The sequence below is a fragment of the Dreissena polymorpha genome, chromosome 7, assembly GCF_020536995.1.
Source record: "Dreissena polymorpha isolate Duluth1 chromosome 7, UMN_Dpol_1.0, whole genome shotgun sequence".
NCBI lineage: Eukaryota > Metazoa > Mollusca > Bivalvia > Myida > Dreissenidae > Dreissena > Dreissena polymorpha.
Window position 1 is genome coordinate 42059 of NC_068361.1, and position 22429 is coordinate 64487.

General features: G+C 33.7%; 2 protein-coding genes across 2 annotated transcripts; one reads left to right on the forward strand and one right to left on the reverse strand.

Annotated features, from left to right (window-relative positions):
• Nucleotides 1-4953: 4953 nt before the first annotated feature.
• Nucleotides 4954-11818, reverse strand: LOC127839327 (BTB/POZ domain-containing protein 6-B-like). The gene is made up of 3 exons (XM_052367630.1): nucleotides 11699-11818; nucleotides 9808-10063; nucleotides 4954-7631 (listed from the first exon to the last, which is right to left on the reverse strand). Exons 2-3 carry the CDS (start codon nucleotides 10059-10061, stop codon nucleotides 6698-6700), a joined length of 1188 nt encoding a protein of 395 aa, XP_052223590.1. The 5' UTR covers nucleotides 10062-10063; nucleotides 11699-11818; the 3' UTR covers nucleotides 4954-6697.
• Nucleotides 11819-17617: 5799 nt separating this feature from the next.
• Nucleotides 17618-21889, forward strand: LOC127839111 (BTB/POZ domain-containing protein 6-B-like). The gene is made up of 3 exons (XM_052367312.1): nucleotides 17618-17706; nucleotides 20995-21237; nucleotides 21492-21889. Exons 1-3 carry the CDS (start codon nucleotides 17639-17641, stop codon nucleotides 21580-21582), a joined length of 402 nt encoding a protein of 133 aa, XP_052223272.1. The 5' UTR covers nucleotides 17618-17638; the 3' UTR covers nucleotides 21583-21889.
• Nucleotides 21890-22429: the final 540 nt, after the last annotated feature.

Genomic DNA, 22429 nt, shown 5'->3' on the forward strand with positions numbered 1-22429 from the left:
AAATTATATATAAATATCTTATGTATTGAAAGGCATTTATCCACATTCAGAAAATGGTGTTGACGTAAAATATATTGCATAACTAATTGCTGTTTCAAACAGGAACACAACTTAACTTAATACAAAGCAAGTGTACATTTTCATTAACCCGTGTAAACACGTAGCAGGATATTTGTTAGTTTCGGTGAATGATCGCATTTTATTTCACGAAAGGTTATAGAAAACTATATCTTCAAGAATTCCGTTGTCAAAAGTGAAACATTATGTTTTATATTGCTACAAGTAAAAAATATAATCAGTAATTCACCGAAAGATAACACATTGTCTCTAAATTTTATTTAAGTACAGATAATAAAACAAATACGCGAGAAAAATTTCAACGGTACACATTTGTGTAGTATGACATCATCAAAATGACTTAATAAATGAGTCATGTGTTCGTATGTGCCTTGTTTTAGCTCAATCATATATTTTATTTATGTTTTATATTTTAATTATTTAAAAACAGGTTTGTAGACATTCTTCACGCATATGCATAGACCATATCAGCAATATCATCACATCGTTATATTTCAATTATTTTGACCTTTTCAAGACGTAATAATTTGTATTAATCTTGTCAGAATTGTTTGTAAATATATACATACAATCCGTGTACATCATTGTGTAATTGCTTTGTGGACTATTGTCAGTTAAACTTTAATTATTTAATGAACACTAAAATCCAAATCATCATGTTTAAATCCAAGTTTTTGCGGATCCAAATGCGGCCTTAAAATCGTTCGAAATAATAAGATAATGTTTGCATCCCATTAATTAAGATCAAACCACAGCGGTGCAGAAAGTTGACAGCAGTTTCAAATATCATTGAATGAAACGACATCTTCGTTATAAGCGGGATATTTCAAAATATATCCAAAGTGCCAAAACAGGTCACATTTTGTTTTTTTTAGCTATGAGATATTACCTTACTTTGCGTCTTTTTGGGAATTCACCATTATATTTTAAAACGTTATGAAAATATTCCATCGCGATTTTCGAAACTGAAGCAAAATGTTTTTGTTTTAAAGATTTCAAAGTAATCCTTAGGCTAATGTTTTCTTTAAACAACATGCTGTTTTATTATAAAAGATTAATTCAACTGCGACATTTTGATAACTTATCCACAAATTCCTTCGCGATTTTCGATTCTGTAGCCCAATCTGACGTTTTTAAAAAAATGATTTTAAAGCGATCCTGATGTTTTGCTTGAAACAACATGCTGTTTTATTATAAAATATTAATTTAATTAAACTACGACATTTGATAACTTATCCACAGACAACGATTATTATCTCTATACTGGCTATAATTTAAAAAATGGGCATGAAACAAAACGGTGTACACTGGCAATACAAATATTATGGTAAAGTTAACCGATATTCATAAGAAAAAAAGGGAATCTGGTCTACAGGAACCTACCGTCTGTTTGACCGCCCAAATAGAGGAACCATGGATACACCGAAAATCGCTGGTGGATTGAAACGAGCTCGGTTATTAAATGAAGACATATGTACACCTTCAGCTATGGAACGGAACACATTTAAAGTTTCCGTCTGACTTAGAAATGTGCCACTATCAACATATTCAGAGAACTCCTTCAAAAGCATAGCAGGATATCTGATAAGGTTGACAAGGTCTTTTCCAAGAGTTTGGCGCAAATTTTCATTAGTCACTTCTCGACCAGAGGCCTCGCATTCGTGTTGAGCCCATCGCTTGCATGCAAGGAAAAGTTGACCTTCGCTTACACCAAAGGTATCGCACATTAAAACTGCCTTTAGCGCCGATCGAGACATTTCGACAAATGAATCCGATGTCAAAACTCCATCTGACTGTTTCACAATTAAATCCAAGCAGAATCAAATCGTCAAAATCTATTGCCTGATTAAATGTGGTGCTAATATTTTTGTTAGACATAATTTTGGACAAGAATGATCGGCACTTGGTCTGTAAACCAGGCACATCATACTTCTTTGCCGCATAAATAATGTGCATAACTGTGTTGTTGGTGAGATCAACCATACCACTATACATATACATGAAAAATATTAGGGCTTAGTAAATAATGGTATGTGAAATCGACAAAAAGTAATGTCCATATTCACCGCTCTATATTTTCATTAAATATTTTATTTCGATATAAAAAGTGGAATATATTATGCTGAATGTTCATGTTTTAAAGTATGTAAAATTCTGAAGTGTGCTATCGTACTAAATATAATTATTAATACTATATCTATTTTATGAGTTTACGTTTAATTTCAAATCATAACCTGACAAAGCAGCTCAGAACCGATTCCTCTATATCTGGCATCTCGATAACCTGTTTGGATTCGGCAAGCGGCCCCCAGAACAGGGCTTCAAAAACAGGATGCCAGGATGCATTTATGACATTGGATCGGTTGATTACCATTCCCAGCAGAAAGTGTGACGTCACAGAGAATACGTTTCTCAAGCATTTTTATGTTTGATGAAGATAACCAGGAAAAGTGCCAGCGACAGAGAAGTCGCATTTTTTACAAAGAATACCTGTAAACCAATTAAGTGTCACCAAGTCGTCCTGGTCAGTAGAAGTCCATATCTATATATATATATATATATATATATATATATATATATATATATATATATATATATATATATATATATATATATATATATATATATATATATATATATATATATATATATATATATATATATATCGCACCATGAGAAAACCAGCACAAATGACAAAATTTTCGATTTATTTTTTCAGTTTCGGTATCTACGTTCTTTTCCGGTTCCATATATGTAAAAATGTCATACTTTTCCAACTATAACCTAAACTAATTTACATTTTCGTTAACCCATGTGATGCTTAAGTGAGCGTCATTACGTCGTTATTTTGACGCCGCGTCACATTTCTTTTTATTTTGGAACTCACGTCGTACATTTCTTCACGAAAATAAATACCGTAGTTTGTTTGATAATTTAAATGAAATCAGAATGTTTATATATTTTTGTTATTCAAACAAACGCGCAGAATCCATAATACGTTAACAATTACTGGTTAAATAAACCCTTAGCACAGGGTCTTTGATCTTGAATTTAACCTTGACTTTTCACCACTCAAAATGTGCAGCTCCGTGAGATACACATGCGTGCCGAATATCAAGTTTCTATCTTTAATATTTCAAAAGTTATTGCAAAGTTGGCGCAAACAAACACACAAACAAACCAACAGACAGGGCAAAAACAATATGTCCGCCACTTTAGTGGTGGGGGACATAAAACGTGTAATGAAATATTTAAATACGCGTTAATCAATTGATAATATATATATATATATATATATATATATATATATATATATATATATATATATATATATATATATATATGTATGGACTTCTACTGACCAGGACGACTTGGTTACACTTAATTGGTTTACAGGTATTTAAAGCAACAAGGAAGTGGCAATTTAATAATTATTGAATTCTATAACATGCAAATACAAACACAAAACAAGAGGACCGGGAAGGCCCAAAGTCGCTCACCTGAGATAACAAAATATTATTGGGACAAATTTTCTGACCCGTTTCATGAGATCGGAAAATAAATGTGGCCTTTTTAGGTTTTACTATAGCCATATAAGGAAAAATGCCCCGCCCTCTGGCAGCCATGTTTAAACCAACCAGCATCATTTTTGAACTCGTCCAAGATATTATCGGGATGAATCTTCTGACCAAGTTTCATGCAGATCGGACAGTAAATGTGGCCTCTAGAGTGTTAACAAAATTTTTACTAAAGTTATATTAGGAAAAATACCCCGCTCCTTGGAAGCCATGGTTTTCAACCATACATAATTATTTTCGAACTCATCCAAGATATCATTGAGACCAATCTTCTAACCTAATTTCATGAAGATTGGACAATAAATGTGGTCTCTAGAGCGTTACCAAGGTTTTACTATAGCCATATATAGCCATATAAGGAAAAATGCCCCGCCCCTGGTGGCCATGCTTTTAAAGCAACTAAAACCATTTTCGAACTAATCCAAGATATCATTGGGACAAATCGTCTGACCAAGTTTCCAGATGCTCGCAAAATAAATGTGACCTCTAGAGTGTTATCAAGTTTTACTATAGCCATAACTTTCACGATTCGAACCAATGCTTAGGATCAACCAAAAAAGGTTTGAGTCTACTGCTATACCGACTGCGCTATTCAATCTATGCTGAATTGTGATGTATTGTACTATCTATATATATCCATGCGGTATGTTGTAAAAATACCATTTTGAAAATCAACACAGAAATAAAAACACAGTTATTAATTCGTCCATTATTGCTACTTATACTTTAGATTTTAATTATTATGGCAAGTAGTCGTCATGTGTTTTTTAAATATTATTGTAAACACACATTTAAGATGCTTTAGATTCTAAAAATTTAAATATGAAATAAACTAAGATCTACATACAATTTTCAAACAACAAGTTAACAACACATATTACACAATAAATAATGTTTACAAAATATCGTAATAGTCTAGGTATTCTCTGACACTATTCTACGGCCAACCAAAGTTTCTTTCATTCAGTGCAAAACAATACGTGACGTGTTTAAAAATATTGTCAGTGACGAAAACATAATATAAATATATCTATAATATAGTGTTAAGATTCTTACCTCAAGTTCGAAATCCATTCCATAAGTTTTTAACTTTCAAACGAAATCAAACACACGTGTACACAAATATCTCACGCACAAATGCAAATAAATTTTTCGCAGAAAATTATGACAGAACCATAATTTCATGATTTGAAACAAAACGACATTTAAACAAATGTTTTATTTGTATATGCAGATAAATTCCATTTCAGTACAGTTTTATAATGATAAGTAATACGCTGTTTATGGAAAAAACGGGACAATCTGGCATAACTTAACCATATTCGCTTAAACTAAATAGAAATCAACCAAATGGTTTGCTTTGATCATTTACGAAATTATTTTGAGTCATATATGTTTAAATATTACTTATATTACTATTAAAACCAGCTTTTCGCATCGATGGCAAACTTTGTATATTGACTCCGAACTCGGTCCGGGAATGACATAATGGACTTTCGATAATCGTAGATAACACAGTATTGCCTTCAATATGATGATGATAAATTACAAAGTTTGACTTGTATTTTTTTTTCGAAAAGAACTGTGATTAGATATCCCATTAATTAAAAAAAAAAACTATAAAATTTGTAAAAACCGCTTTTTTCGATAATATGTATTATGCCATATGCGGCAAGCGTAGCTTTAAGCCAGCCTGCGCATCTCGCAGTCTGGTCAGGAGATACATAATGACACCACACAATCTTACGTTAATAATAGCTATTCGATCAGCCAAATAAAACCCTGCGCAGTACCCCACACAAATTTGTTATATCTGTTTGGATATCTGAAAAAGCATCAATATTTTAAAATCACACCGACTTCAAATGTATGTATTTAAACCGATTACACATGTTGCAAAACTTTACCAAATTTTTTATAGTATATGCAAAGTAATATACAATATGAATTCAGTACCGATTAAAACTGCACGTAAACAACACTGTTTAATTCAAAACTTAAAGCAATATGCTTAGCAGAAGACATACAATGTCATCACATTATCAACCCAACCAACATGACATAAATAAAACGGAATACGTGATATCAAAACACTATCAATTAAAACTGCATGACTTGAACAAAACATAATACTATAAGTAATTAACACCACATGATCCAGTCTAAAAGCAAGGAATACATGAAGTCAGAACATATTATAAATCGACAATCAATAGCATATACTTGGCATGATACATGAAATTACAATACATATTTAATCCATACAACTGAAAAGAGCTCAACAGAACAAATGAACCAACAAAACCATATCTATCCAAACTATAAACACTAGGCAATACATTACAATACATTATCGACAAAAGCTGCATACAAGTTTATGAAAAGTATTCATGATCTTTTAATGATATTTATTAATAGAAACTGTATGACTTGTGTGTAACAGTATACATGAACAATTACAAAACACAATTTATTACAAATGAATTGTGTATTATGCAGAGAATATATATTTATATATAACCCATCGACTTGCCGTCAATTGTTCAGCATGGAATACGTCTAGCAGTACACTGGACATAGAAAGTCACAATTATTCAAACCTGCAATAAACGTTCAAAGAAGGCAACTAGTTATTTAACAAGATATCATTCAAAATTGTATGAGATAACCGCGCATGATTATATCACTACAATGCCACTTGTTGACATATATAAGAACAGTTAGAATTATAAAATGAACATCAAAACTTGTTTTGTACCGTATCTGGGGTTATATAACAGCAAGTGTCTAAATTGGCAAATCATTGACTGCCCCAAATTCAAGAAAGGAAAACATCCATGCAAAGTTTAATAGTTTTAACTTAAATTGATACATTTAAATACCAATATGTGCTGCCCAGTTAAGTCGAAGCAGCAGTTATTTAACTATTTTCTTTTAACTTCGATTCGATCAATAACTAACTCCAGTGCGGGTTTCACAAGGGACAATTGACTCTCAGGTGCAACAAATTAAGTCACACCATTATGTTTTACTTCTTCGTTTCATTCCTTGCAACGGAATATAATTTGACCATTGTTAAGTACCTTTATCGTATATAGTTTGCCCTTAACTAAAGGAATGTTTTGTTTTATTTTAATGACTTCGTAAGTATCCCCATTGAAATTCAGGGTTACTGTTGTCTTGTGGACCGTCAAACAGTCTTCAAATATTTCAAGTGTAGCTTTTGTAGAACCATCGTGTACAGGTAAGCACATAGCGACCCCACTAAGAGCGCAATCATCTGATACAGAAAAACTAAGGTTGTTTCCCTTACCATTGATTTGAGGGCTAACGGTAGAGGCAAAATCACCTCCACGGTCATTTGCAAATGTTTCACATCGTATAAAAAGACATTCCATAGTAAGACTAATACGAGGCTCGCTCTTGAATGACGAAACAGTTTTCTGCGTACTGATTGCACGAAATACATCGATAATATCAGACTGGCATAGCAAGCTTATTTTCGTTACATTCTCAGAAAATTCCTTCGCAGCCATAGCGGGAAATCTAATCAAATCTATTAATTCTTTTCCCAGTACGTCTCGTATATCAGAATCGGTCTCACTACGACCAGAGGACTTACAGGCGTGTTTGGCCCATCTTTTACATCCATTGAATAGTTCGCATTCGCTGGTCCCAAAATTGTCACACATTAAAATTGCCTTGAGTGCTGACCTTGATATTTCGACAAATGATTCTGTTTCCAAAACGTCTTTCGATTGTCTCGTTATGAGTTTCAAACACATCTTTTGAAAATCCATATTATCAAACGCAATGGCTTGATCCAAGACAGTGCATACGTTTATAGCACTCATTTCAATATCCAAGAACGATCTACATTTTGTTTGTAGCCCCAGCACATCGTACTTTTTCGCCGCATACATAAGATGTAGGGCTGTCTCAGCAGTGATCTCAACACAGTTGCTGTATAGGGATCTACAATTGAAAGTTTATGGTGTATACTGATAGGTTTCTTAAGTGAGACAATTGTTTAAACAATAAGCAAAAATACGTTACGTTTAATAAACAAGAGCTGTGTTTGTCAGAAACACAATGCCCCTACTGCGCCGCTTTGAAATACATTTTTTATGATTATATCCCTTTAAAAAATAATACTTCCCTAGTGAAAATGATCTGTACCAGCCAAATGGTATAAAATAGAAAGTATATCCCTTTTAACCTTGTAACTTTCCTTGGATTTTGTTTGTTTGACCTTTGACTTTGAATGATGACCTTGACCGTTCACTCAGGCTTTCACAGCTCAAAATGTGCAGCTTGATGAGATACACATGCATGCAAAATATCAAGTTGCTAGCTTCAATATTGCAAAAGTTATGGCCAATTTTAAAGTTTTCTGACGGACGCACAAACTGACAGACAGACTGACTGACAATTCAACTGCTAAATGCCCCTCTACCGGGGGCATAAAAAAGTCTTTGTTACAAGTTTAATTGTACTGATTCATTCAATTGAGACATTACCATTTAACATTCATATATAACACCAAAACAATAAATTACCATGTACATGTAGATATATGTTAATATTTTGGTATTGGCGAGATGCAGCTTTTGCATTAATTGACTTTTCCGTTGTTAAAATATACCAGGCTTTTTCCGCTCAATTTTGGGAAAACGCCACACTGGAATCTTGGGAATTTTGCGTCGTGAAAAATGCCATCTTGGGAAAAAAACAAGAATATCAGTGAAACTGATGGATGCTCCCCGATGATGCGCTTTGTCAATTGATATGTTAATAACCACCTTAAAGAATCTATTATTTGCCTCGGTGAAATTTACCTTGACCCCAGTGACCTCAAACCTCATCAAAAGGTAGAGGTCCATGCAAGGTACATACATGTCAAATATGTAAGAGAACGGTAAAATATTGAAGACGCTATGATAAACTGTAACAAAATTGTGACAGAAAAATTGATTATTAGCCTCGGTGACCTTGACCTTGACCCAAGTGGCCTCAAACCTCATCAAAAGGTAGAGGTCCATGCAAGGAACCTACATGTCAAATATGTAAGAGATCAGTAAAATATTCAAGGCGCTATGAGAAACTGTAACAAAATTGTGACAGAACAATCTATTTTTAGCCTCGGTAACCTTAACCTTGAACCCAGTGACCTCAATCGTCATCTTAAGGTAGAGGTCTATGAAAGGTACCTACATGCCAAATATGTAAGAGATCGGAAAAATATTGAAGGTGCTATGATAAACTGTAATAAAATTGTGACGGAAAAATCTATAATTACCCTCGGTGACCTTGACCCCAGTGACCTCAAAAATCATCAAAAGGTAGAGGTGCATGCAAGGTACCAGCATGCCCAATATGTAAGAGATCGGTAAAATATTGAAGGCGCTATAAGAAACTGTAACAAAAGTGTGACGGAAGGAAGGAAGTAAGGAAATAAGGAACCCCAAACTGGCAAATATATGCCCCCCAAAAATTTTCGGGGAGCATAATTAATCGCAAAACTGGCTCAATTGGGAAAAATAATCGCATGTAAATAGTGTTTCTTATATTTCAAAGAAGCCGTTTACTGGTAAATAACAACTATTTTGTAACCATATTATTATTAAAATATTGCAAAATATTATGAACATTTGTGATAATGTGTGCATTACCATGCCAACATGTATGATAATAAAATATAAACAAACACAGTGTCAGTAGTCAAAATACCCAATGTTTAGTTTGCAGATTAAGAAAACGTTATTTTGCAAATTTTTAGCGGCCGAAAAAAATCAACTATGCAATCGTTGGGAGTTGGAATTGGGATTTTTTTTTTCAATTGGGAAAAACAACCAGATTGACATTGGGAAAATGGGGCCCATATTCGGACCGTGGCATAGGGCGGAAAAGGCCTGGCAGATTAAGGAAACGTTATTTTCGCATTTTTAGCGGCCGAAAAAATCAAAGTTGCAATCGTTGGAAGTTGGAATTGGGAAAAAAATCAATAGGAAAAAAATCACGACCAGATTGGCATTGGGAATGGGGCCCATATTCGGTCCGTGGCATAGGGCGGAAAAGGCCTGTATACAATCTCGAGTAGCTAAATGAACTCTTAACAAATACACAATTCAAAAAGTATGTAAATATATACCTAACAAATGATTTCAGGATTGATTCCTCAATATCCGATATATTGATGACGTCATTTGTTTCTGCAAGTGGTCCACATAACATTGCCTCGAAAACTGAGCTACGACTGACGAGGATAAATTTGTGACACTTGATCGGGTCAGTGGAATGCTTTCCTACCAATGTGACATCACAAAGTAGCTGTTTCTCGAGCATTGCTAAGTTGTTTGACGTAAACGAGTCAGAGTGTTGCCAGGCTGTCTTGATGTTGTACATAACTGCAGAAGAACAGTGAAATAAATTAGAATAGTTTATATAAACAAAGAAAATCAAGATGACCAAACAACGCTCACCCGTTTTACAACTTAATAAGACAGTTTTTTGTTATAACATAGTGCCTGTTTGTCCATTTTTTAAACGGATTCTCCTCCTGCATTGATAAGTGCAAACATGAGTTAAAATTAGCAAAGCTGTACATTTTATAAGCATGTAGCAAAGCCGCTAACATAATTATTGTCCATACACACATTTAGTTGTGACTGATATTGACCTTTTTCTTACATGTTTATAGAGAAAACCTTTGTGGAAGAATAGTTGTTTTTGCGAACCTCTACCACGGTTGTTGAAATCAAGTTCATCCGTCAATAAACATTGCTACCAAACAGCTGGGCTAATTGTATTACAAACATAGCGATACCACTTTAAAACTTGCATTGAAAACGCAAAGCACAAGAGGATTTGAATTGGTTGTGTTATATCGTATGGTTGTCCTGTACAAGGTTTGATAAAATTGTTCCCCTGATGTAGAAATTCGCCATACTCTGAGGGTAATGTGTTTCCCTTATATTTGTTTTGTGTATTTTTATTTTTATTTTCTACCATTATACAAACTGAAAAGCCTATTTCATTTTCGGGTATTATTTATAATATACTGTACATATTTGTTTCGATTTCTGTCTTATATATCCAAACTGTGCAAACTTAAAGAAATATCCCAGCTAATTTCTCTAGTATCGCAATGTAAATATAGATTCAAAGCACCATGACCCTAGCATTTTTCTTTGGGTTGCAGTAGAAAAGTTGCAAAAGCAGGTGGTGGTATTTTATGAATTACTATTGGTTCAAATTCTTCACTTGTGAGAAATTCAGGTAAGTGTTATTAAGTTATCTTTTACAATTTATACCAAACCACGTGTTGGTGTCTCCGATTTGTAGTTAGTAATAATGCATTTATTGTATTTTATTTGACAAACACGAGTTGCCGGGTATACATATGCTTGTATGTTGTATTTAACAATAATTTTGTTTGAGGGAAATTCCTTTCATTAAATTGGAGATTGGTTAATAATAATTTCATCTGCGTTCTAAAAATTAAATGCTTGCAGAATACAAAACCCGAAATGGGTGTCGCGAAATCGTCGCATACAAAATAAGCTTTAGATCAAAGTACTTATAGCTATAAAATCAAACAGTAATTCAGACACCCATCGTAACATAATTACATAAGAATATCAAAATAGCCTTAAAGATGCAAAGTAAATTGTAATGTGACCAACATCGTAAAGCTTTAGGAAACATTGCTGGTTAAGAATTCATGAACAGATGATGCAGATTAGACCTTTGGTCATCCTAACGCCAAATCACAAATTACAAATCACTTATGCATTTTATCAAATATTGCCGAAATACTTACGAGGCACTTTTATTTTTTTATCAACAAATACAGTATTTTGATTGTTTGGAACCTAGATATTGTCACTGCATGTATTAAACAGAATACAAACACAACGGTCCTAACTTTCTACTCCACATACTCACGCCGAAGGTTGCATTCCATCATAGTTCTCGTTGAAAACTATTGACTTTTTTCTATATACATTTTGTATCTTTTCATTGTGGAAAAATAGACTTACACGATTTGTTTCCAGCGAATAATCGTCAGTAAATCCAATCTTAATACCTTGACTTTTCGTAACTGCTTTCTACTCAGCAAACGGAATACAATTAATGAAAAACAATTGTCCATCGCATACTTTAATATTAGCTATAGAGGTAGGCCAATTTCTTCTTATCAGATAAATTCAAACAGCCTTTTGTGACTTGTACACGCCATTATTGCAATCATATGATTGTTGATAAAACTTGAGATATGAGATATTTACAGTACACTGGAGTACCTATTACTAGCACACGGACGTTTTCAAACTTATGCGGCAAAGGCGACGCAAATATTCGCATATTATGACTTCTTAATATACTTTTCGACGTTTGAACTTGTAAATTATGGGATCAGTGAGTCCTATATGCATAACAATAAAATAATATAAAAGCTCATTCAGGTTGTATTACTATTACAAACAAAACGTAGACAATTTAATAAGTCAATTAAAGCGTTAAAAGGCTAAACTACACATACTAAAGATAAAACAATATTCGTATCGGTTATGTAACATGGACAGCAAGGTAAAGCAAGAACCGCGGATCTGATAATTAAGATATGACTACATAATCTTAACGGTCAACATAAATTAAGCGAAAGTATTTCTTCAGCGTTTTTATTGCAAAAAATAATGGTTTTCAATGTCCAATGTTCAGGAAATGATACGAAAATTATTTTAATTTCCCTTCGCAGCACTTTCAAACGTTGGCAGGAAAAAAAAATTGTCCTGAAAGGTCTTGGCAAAATGTACATGTATAATGTCCAGATAATGGCACAAAAAGCCAGGGCCGTAGATCCAGTGTCAAGGCCGTAAGAAACGGTACCATGTGCCTTCTTATTTCAATGTCACATGGTACCTTTTTGCACTAAGGGGGCGAATTGTCTGGTGCCTACATTTGTCCAAGATGGATGGATTGTGAATGAGAGTCGCGAGCAATTCTCAGGTATCTAAGTCAAAGGACAAGGTAACATTTCGAGGAAAACATGTCAAATGTAAAACATTCGCCGTGAGTACTTTGCTGGGAGTATAACTTCCAGCATTAATGGGAGAAACACACAAGGAAAATGATGAGCATGATGATGTGGACTGTGCCATAAATAGTAAAGTCTTATTGGACTAATGGCTATATCACTATATAATTATACAAAAATAACAAAAAAGATAAGAAATCAGTACCGCGGACTTTTCCCAGCATGGATGAGGTTTTAAAATTACTTGGCAAAGATGACTATTGTTGTGGGACGAAGTTGCTATCCTGAATCGCAAGAAGAAGGTACCTAGATTCCAGACCACGGTCACATTTCCAGAGCAAAAAGAGCAACACCCAGTATGTACTTTACTTTGTTCAGCTTTAAAGTACAAGCCGGACCCAAGTCTCTGCAGCAAGGTTATATGGCAAGGTGATGGCCAATCTTTGTCCGAGAATTCACATTTTCCTGGATAGGTGGCCTAAAATAAAAATACATTTAAAATTATAACGAAACTAAAATCAAGTATGGCTATAATATTACGCACAATAACCAGCTTTCTAAGTAAAATTTTAGACGTTTGTGATAAATATATAAATTATTGTACCTCATATGTGTAACCCATCAGCTATCATCTTTCTACAATCTCTTACATTTCATTGCTCAAAAGTGGACAAATGCAACAATATCAAGTACACATGAGAGCTCTATATGACCCCGTTGTTTAATATATCATTGGCGCATAATCACTGACTAGATCTTTAATGTGTGAAATATACATTTCTTGAAATATGGATAATAAGAACCGATAACAATTTATATAGCCAATTATACGGATATTAGGTAAAACACTCGTTCAAATATACTTTCGTACGTCAGCACTTGAAAAGCTGAAACGTGTTGACTCAATTTAAAAACGTCATTTAATTGGAAGTTTCTTCTGTTGGATAAAATGGTCACTGACAACAAACGATTTCAAAACCATTTGGAAATATGTCATAATACAGTTTCATTTTAGTATGGGTTAATCAAATTCCTTTAGGCGACCTTGTATATGTTATCAAAACGGGCTCATATGGTCTGTCTGTCAAGCTGGCAATTGTGTGTAAATGTCAATAATCTATACGGAGAAATGGTAAAATCCACGTTATTTTGATGTGTATACTAAACCATAAAGCTAGTTAAAATGGTTAAGCGAAATTTAATACTGCGATTGTTTTAGTGTGCGAGTAAATATTGAGCCTCTGTAAAGATAATTATCTGTCGCAGGGTGTCAGTTATCTGCTATTTAAAGTCAGTTATGCGGCAATGCGCAATTCCTGGTTGCCATCTAGGGTCAGTTACAGTTAACTGTACGTAGAGTCAGTGTAAATGGTCTGCCACATAGAGTCAGTGTCAAGTGTCTGCTACCTAGATTCAGTGTCAATTTTCTGCCACCTAGAGTCAGTTTCAGTTATCTTCCACATAGAGTCAGTGTCAATTGTCTGCCACCTAGGGTCAGTTACAGCTAACTGTTCGTAGAGTCAGTGTCAATGGTCTGCCACATAGAGTCAGTGTCAAGTGTCTGCTACCTAGATCCATTGTCAATTTTCCGCCACCTAGAGTCAGTTTCAGTTATCTTTCACATAGATTCAGTGTCAATTTTTCTGCCACCTAGAGTCAGTTTCAGTTATCTTCCACATAGAGTCAGAGTCAATTGTCTGTCACCTAGAGTCAGGTTCACCTATCTGCAACATATAGTCGGTGTCAATTGTCTGCCAACTAGAATCGTGTCAATGTATTGCTATTGACGAGCAATTGTGTTACAGTGTGAGCCAATTGAGTTTTTCAGTTTTTAACTTGTATTCCTAATGACTTACTCTTAAGTATATTACTTGATTGGTAATGTTTACGTAAACTTTACTTAAAAAGCCCATCACGATAAGTATTAAACCAGTCGGAATTACGTTACTTTTACACAGGAAGTGCGAAATATTCAGAAATACCAAAACGGAAGTATAACAAAATGGAGGCGTAAAACATGGTTTTAGAGGGGACGAACTATTTTGTAATTCTATTAAGCTCATCTGCAAGAAAATAGAAAAGTAAGATGTATATATTTGGTAGCTGTTTATATCATTTTTTGTAGGAAACAAGGTGGCAAATAGATCATACGTTACACAAAAATAGTGTGTCCCGCATTAGTTGTTTGATAGTTTCTCTACAAACCGCTTTCTCCAAATTTAGTGGGTTGTTAATGATGAATTCACCAAACGAAAACAACAGGATATCAAATAAACGATTAAACTCACCAAAACATCCATTCATGTACGTTGACGCGATTGGTGCTCGACGAGTCCGGTAACTTAGCAAGCAATGTGTGATGACAATGGTAGGTGTAATTTCCGGGCAGCAACAGGGCCGGAACTCAAAAAAGAATTTCAAGGTTTAAGTACATAGCCAACATAGGCCTGCTTAAAATGACATCAACAATTTTAAATTTGTGAGTCTAGTAATATAATTGATAGCTTGACCGCAATCTGGGTTGTAACATCCTCAGGCTCCGTATGACTTCATTTTAATGAAATACACGTTAGTAGGACAGAGGTACAAAAGCCTGGTCCGAAAAGTCTACAATCATTCGGATCTCAATTCGAATAGAGGGAATTGGCCAATTTAATAAGGGTGTTTAAAAAAATGACATTAATGCAGAGAGTTAGTCAACACTTCAAACGAATTTCGCGATATGGTGCGCATATTTTGTGGTTTAATCAATCGTGTAATAAAGCTGACAAGGTTTCGCGTCTAAATTTATGATGTTGTACATACATGCCTTATTGTTATACCAAATAAAACCTTAACAAAAATCGACATCTCATGAGTATGCTATTAGTTTTTATCAATAACACTTAAATTGTTGGTTACAATCAGTAGCAAATTCTGCATTAAATGCTAGAATCGTGATTCCAAAAACAAAAGTTACTTTTGATTAAAACATAGAACGCTTTGTATTTAAAAGATCAAGTTTTGGTTCAGCCACAGGTATACGTAGCAATAAAGACTTACGTATGATATAAATCAAAGTCAATTATAGTGTACTATACATTCAAATCAAATACAAAGGCATCGTTGCTAGAATAATATAAGAAATAATGAGAAGTTTTTTATCCATAGTATGAGGGTAATACCATTGCCTGTCCATACAGCGTAACTCCATTAACGTGAGGCCTCTGGAACAGTATTACCCGAGTCATATCGGGCGACAAGATCATGTGCAATAAGACGTTGCTTACAGATGTATGCACTAAAATATATACAAAAGGAAAACCTAAACAAATACATATGAAGTGTTTGGAGTCATCTTTAACATTGTTTCCTAATGTGTCTTCTGATTTTTGGGGGGAATCGTTGGTCTAATAATGTGGGATCTTACTTTCACTTATGTAAAACTTTGCCAAAAGTATAATCCCGTTATCAATAATTAAAGTATTTGAAAAATAATCTATTACATTGTAAGAGCTTATATGTTCATAATAGAAATTGCTATACAATGATCATAAAGAATTCACAAACTGTTCAGTTTGCTATCATTCACTATTTGTTGGATAATAGAACAATCCCAACATATCTATTCGGATCTATTTGCATTCAATTGAAGTCACAGGTAAGAATATTGTCTAACACTTTGAGGTAGCACTATTGTTAGAAGTCGGTATTGTTTATATATTTGAGTTAGTTGTTCTACACAATACAATTCTCGGTCTCTTTCAAATAATACATGTGTTCAATTAGGTTGATACCTTTATTATTCAAGCCTTTGTACAAAATGTATAATTCAATGTATATTTTAATTTAAATGTTAATGTGTGTAGAAACTCTTCTTATTTCGCCCCTATTTTCTTTCCTTACGTCATGCGTTATTAATTACACATTATCTGAAAACATATATGGTCTCTGTATTTCGATACTTGTGTAAAACTTGATGCTTCGAGAATAAAATATTGCATTTTTTTAAATGTCGGAGTTTTTTTTCCATATGGTAATGTGTTTCGTTTAAATTTAACTTCATCTAAATCCTTTATCATCTGTTATGAGAAAAATGTTCGAATACTTCGCAACTCTATCTCGTTGGGTTTAATATAATTTAAAAAAATCAAAATAATCAATAAGTCTCCAAGAAAGGCCCTGTACATGTTAGCTTAATTTGATTCAGTTTGAAAGACAAGACCGACATAGTTTGCGTGGGTCCGATGATTAGCAAAATAGAGTCCGACGCTTTTACAAGACTGCATATGTAACTGACTACAAAATCTTACATCGAAGCGACTGAATACAGATCCTCTTTAATGTGTGTTTTATCTAGCTCTAAAACTAAAATATGTTAAATATAGATAATGCTATGTTAGTGTCATTGTGTACTTGAATTTATCTGACAAGTTAAAGATAGGACAACATGGTTTACATGTCGAGGCTTTCCGACCATAAACTGATAAGACATAATCAAAACAAAGTGGTGTGTCAAAACATTATCAATGTATAATTATGTAGAATTACCACATTACAGAAACACATTCAACAAACATAAATCTTTCAATACATGTTATCATATGAGCTGAGTAATCTGTCAATCATCTTTCTATGCGGTTAGCAGAAGCATGTAAATGATGTTAGTATATTCAACACATACATGAACAAGTACATGGTAATGTATGGCGACTAAAAACATGAGTAATGCTAAAGCCCTGTCATTAACATCAACACATAAGAACATTTACGTACATTCACATTGATACACAGTGGTGCTATGTTCCGAACAACAATGGAATCAATAATTTATGTTTCATAATCTAATCAATACATGTATGAAACACATGTATTGTGCTGCATACACTTTGCGGTTTTATTGTGCGGCGTAGTTTGTATGCATTATAATTGAGAAGTTGTGTCCCTTAGTAGTAGTCTTGTCATGATAAACACAGTTTCCTGGGTTGTCAAAGTCAATGAAATTCGTTCACACTGCTTTTCCCTCACGCTGTAAGTGCATTTTACAATATGCGTATTGTTGTGGCATTGATTTCGTTCATGTTCTATGTTGTAAGTTTAGAAATTAACTCAGAATAGGCCAGCTGCATTTGTTCGTTTTTTTTTTAAACTACGGAAAGCCATATGGTCACTTAAAACTTTACGCAAATTACCTGTGTCTAATTTTCAAGATGATAATGATGTTATGGCGTAACGTTTAGTACATCTTATGATATATTCAGGTCATTGAATGTCTTTTTTATTTCTGTTGTAGCTTTTTACCGTTATGACGTGAAAGTACACTGCTAAAGCGACTTGCGTATTTGTCTATATCAACGGGGTTAATCTAACTGCATTGCGGCAGAACATGTATAATACAGCATGTGATGCAATTAAATGGAAACACTATCTCATTTTCGTTTCTAAGTTATTAAATTGAGAAAAGGTTTAATTAGTGTTGTGTTCTTTTTCACTTAATAGTCGCATATCTACCGCATTAAATGTTTGTTATGAAGTGCATGTACATTACACCACATAATAGTGTTCGTAGATACACATTTTGCTACGTGTCCTAAAATTATGTATTATGATGTATTTCTTCGTCATCGTAACATATTGTTGATATTTGAGTTACAAGTAGTTTTCTTTTCACACATTAAATAACAGTGTTTCATCCGCGTCATGCGAAAATTGGTCTTATTGCATATTTCCGTAGACACATTTATGTATTACGCAGATCTTTAAAAATCTCATTGCAATCGCACTGTGTTTTTAATAGCAAACTGACAAATTACGGTAGCATATTCTGGCTTGCAGAAAAGATTTTCAGACAGACTGCGCGTACTTCACACACGTGTGGCTAGTAAATTAAACGATTTTCTTTTTATCATAGACACTATACTATTTCGGTAGATTTGTCTCAAGACAAATGGCATTAAGGTTCATGTAGAGGCTTCATTTTGAAAAATGTGGGACCCCTAGCATTGAACTCAAATTTGACTAAAGGAAGAGTGCCACCTTGAAAATGTATACATATATGCTTTAAAGGATGTTTTTGCTTCAAACTGCTACCAATTTTGTACATCAACGTATCATAACATCCACAAAATCAATCAAAATACAAAGCGATTTTAACACTAAAATAAACATTATTTTCAAAAATCTGAATCATGTTTATTCCACGTATTTCGGCGGAAAATTATATAACTAGTGAATAATATCGACATTGACGAGGGCAAGTTACGCTTAAATAGTAAAAAAAGTTTACATATCTAGAAATATCAAAACTCGAACACATGTCATTTCATCACCATGGGGGCAGCCATTTTTAAATTAATAAAATAGAAGGAAACATGCTAAAAACTCACTCATCGCCTAATTGACATTCCAAACGGTTGACGATGACAAATGCATTGGATTGTAATCTTTCCGTTGATGTTTGCAAACTGCACGATCAGACCTCATAAACACTCAAAAGAATAACTATGTAAGAAGCATTTCACCAATGTTTACAATCGTTGTCGAATCACACGACATATATTATTGCGCATAAAATAGTACGCTCACAGACTGATAGAAAGATCGATACGTAACTCTGTTCAAATCATCACGGTATTCAATTCTATAGATAATATATAATAAAACATCGCTTTAACAATCTAAAAGTAGAAATAATACTTTTAAACGGAGTTTTTAATAACGAAAGTGAAAACAACGGAAGTTGGATGGATATGCATTTCGGCTCCAGAAAAACAATACAAATAAACTAAAAAAGACGTGTGGGGGACAATTTTCAGCTGGATAATATTTGTAATAAGGTAAGTGATGATATCTCTACGTGGTCATTTCTGTTATTTAGTGCGATCTCTTGCTGATTAATGTTAAAAGTTGTTTTACTAGTTGCCACCCAACTGTCAAAATAAGTATTGTGTTTTCTCAGGTATGTGTATACACATACCCGTTTTTCTCACCACTGCACGTGGTTTCGACCGATTTGTTTTGCACGTTTTTCTACGGATCCCAGCGATGGCCACGCTTTCAAAATGGGTAGAAGGAATAGAAATATAAAATCAATCGTTTTGCCAATTTCTTTTTATTCCTTTACAATTTTATATGTCGTCTGCAATCTATTTCAATTTGAGATGGTTTGAAATTTGCAATTTGGTTGAGAGGTAAATAACACAATTGTTAAGCCTTTGAAATAGAATTGTGACTCTTATTATCCACCATACCTGGATTTTTAAAAAGTAGTTACGTTTTAGTTATTTTTAGAACTTTGTTTAGGATATTTATCCAAAAAAGACAGTTGAATAAAAACTCATTTGTTGTTTTATGACAATAATTTTCTGTGAAATGTTGCTAACTTGACCTTGTATATGTATATAGCTTTGTATTTTTCAACTTAAGGTAGTGCATATCCTTCCTGACTTTAGATTGAGATTTTGTAAATTAGTGTAAAAATATATTGGTTTTAAACCAAAATATGAATAAAGCACAAAAATATTGATTGTCAAAAATGTGTTTATGTTATTCTATCCGTCTTTAGCTTTAAAATGATATATAATTTGACCATATTGTACCACATTCAATAAAGAAAAACCAAAGCGAAGTTTTAATGAATTTTATCCCCCCCCTATGAACCTTAAGTGATTCTTTTTCATTCCTTTTATTCCTTAAAGTTCGAGTTATGTGATATATTGAAAGCAATACTGTGTTATCAACATACGGCATTTATTTATATTACATTCCGTCTTCCCCCTACGATTAACTGACCCAGCTCTGACCCTGGAGAAAGAATTTTCCAGTAATGCGTAATTGTAACTGTGCCAAAATGTGAGTCTATGATTCGTATGAACATGCAGAGAGAAGTTCGCAATTCCCTTCAATTTACAGTGTTACATCGACGCGGCGATGTTGCCAATGTTCTGGGAGATAATGCTCAAATCAGCCAATGAAATATTACGAATGTATTCATTCGGGTCTGCTGGCGTTATGTTTAGGTCATTTAAAGTAAAACGCTGGATTTATAACTACGCTGAAAACAATCATACTGATTGTATTCTAGCGTGTAAAACTTTCACCATTTAACAACTAGTAACAGTTAATGTATTCATTATACAAAAACACGCCCAATATAAATACATTTATGAAACAGACATTTGCTACTGTTTAGAATTTCATCGTCTTACTCAAAATGATTACACCTCAGTTGTAAAGGAACTTTGTGCTTTAACTTACTTAATTTATTTCATTTCTGATTGAATAATTGGTTGAATCTAAGAAAATAATAATTTGTTATAGGTTCAGCATGGAAGAAAACTCTTCTTGGTTATCTTCATCAAACATAAAAATGCTTGAGAAACATATTATCTGTGACGTCACACTTTCTGCTGGGAATGGTAATCAACCGATCCAATGTCATAAATGCATCCTCGCGAGTCGCAGTCCTGTTTTTGAAGCCATGTTCTGTGGGCCGCTTGCCGAATCCAAACAAGTAATCGAGATCCCAGATATAGAGGAATCGGTTCTGAGCTGCTTTGTCAGGTTAGGATTTGAAATTAAACGTAAACTCATAAAATTGATATTAAATTTTTAATTGTTTTTAGTACGATAGCACACTTTAGAATTTGAGATACTTAAAAACCTGAACATTCAGCATAATATATTCCACTTTTTATATCGAAATTAAATGTCTAATGAAAGTATAGAGCGGTGAATATGAAAATTACTTTTTGTACATTTGACTTTCCATTATTTATTGTTGATTTTGATTGCAAACCCTAATATTTTTATTTCAGGTATATGTATAGTGGTATGGTTGATCTCACCAACGACACAGTTATGCACATTTTGTATGCGGCGAAGAAGTACGATGTGTCTGATTTATAGACCAAGTGCATATCATTCTTGTCGAAAATCATGTGTAACAAAAATATTAGCACCAATTCATACTTAATCAGGCAATTGATTTTGACGATTCGATTCTGCAAAATATGTGTTTGACTTTCATTGTGAGGCAGTCAGATGGAGTTTTGAAATCGGATTCATTTGTCGAAATGTCTCGATCGGCGCTAAAGGCAATTTTAATGTGCGATACCTTTGGTGTCAGCGAAGGTCAACTTTTCCTTGCATGCAAGCGATGGGCTCAACACGAATGCGAGACCTCTGGTCGGGAAATGTCGGATGAAAATTTGCGCCAAACTCTTGGGGAAGACCTTGTCAATCTTATCAGATTTCCAGCTATGCATATGAAGGAGTTCTCTGAATATGTAGCTAGTGGCACATTTCTTAGTCAGATGGAAACTTTAAATGTGTTTCGTTTCATAGCTGAAGGTATAAATATGTCTTCATTTAATAACAGATCTCGTTTCAACAGAGGTAGGTTCTAGTAGACTAAATTCCTTTTTTTTTTGCTCATGAATGTCGGTTAACTTTACCATAATATTTGTATTACCAGTGTACACCGTTTTGTTTCATGCCCATTTTTGAAATAATAGCCAGAATAGAGTTAATAATCGTTGTTTGTTGATAAGTTATCAAAATGTCGCAGTTTAATTAATATTTAATAATAAAACAGCATGCTGTTGCAAACAAAACATCATGATAACTTTAAAATGTTTATATAAAAAACGTCAAATTGTGGAACAGTTTTGAAAATCGCGAAAGAATAGTTTGACAACGTTTTCAAATATAAGGGTGGATTTCCCCAAAAAGACGCAAAGTAAGGTAATATATC

What these genes read in the sequence shown, in the direction of transcription:
- LOC127839327 (XM_052367630.1), bottom strand. Translation starts at nt 10,061, where the DNA reads ATGTACAACATCAAGACAGCCTGGCAACACTCTGACTCGTTTACGTCA. An exon ending in ATCCTGAAATCATTTGTTAG is followed by an intron (nt 7,632 to 9,807) that starts GTATATATTTAC and finishes TTTCAATTGTAG; the next exon opens with ATCCCTATACAGCAACTGTG.
- LOC127839111 (XM_052367312.1), top strand. Translation starts at nt 17,639, where the DNA reads ATGATAAACACAGTTTCCTGGGTTGTCAAAGTCAATGAAATTCGTTCA. An exon ending in CACTGCTTTTCCCTCACGCT is followed by an intron (nt 17,707 to 20,994) that starts GTAAGTGCATTT and finishes AATTTGTTATAG; the next exon opens with GTTCAGCATGGAAGAAAACT. An exon ending in GTTCTGAGCTGCTTTGTCAG is followed by an intron (nt 21,238 to 21,491) that starts GTTAGGATTTGA and finishes TTTTTATTTCAG; the next exon opens with GTATATGTATAGTGGTATGG.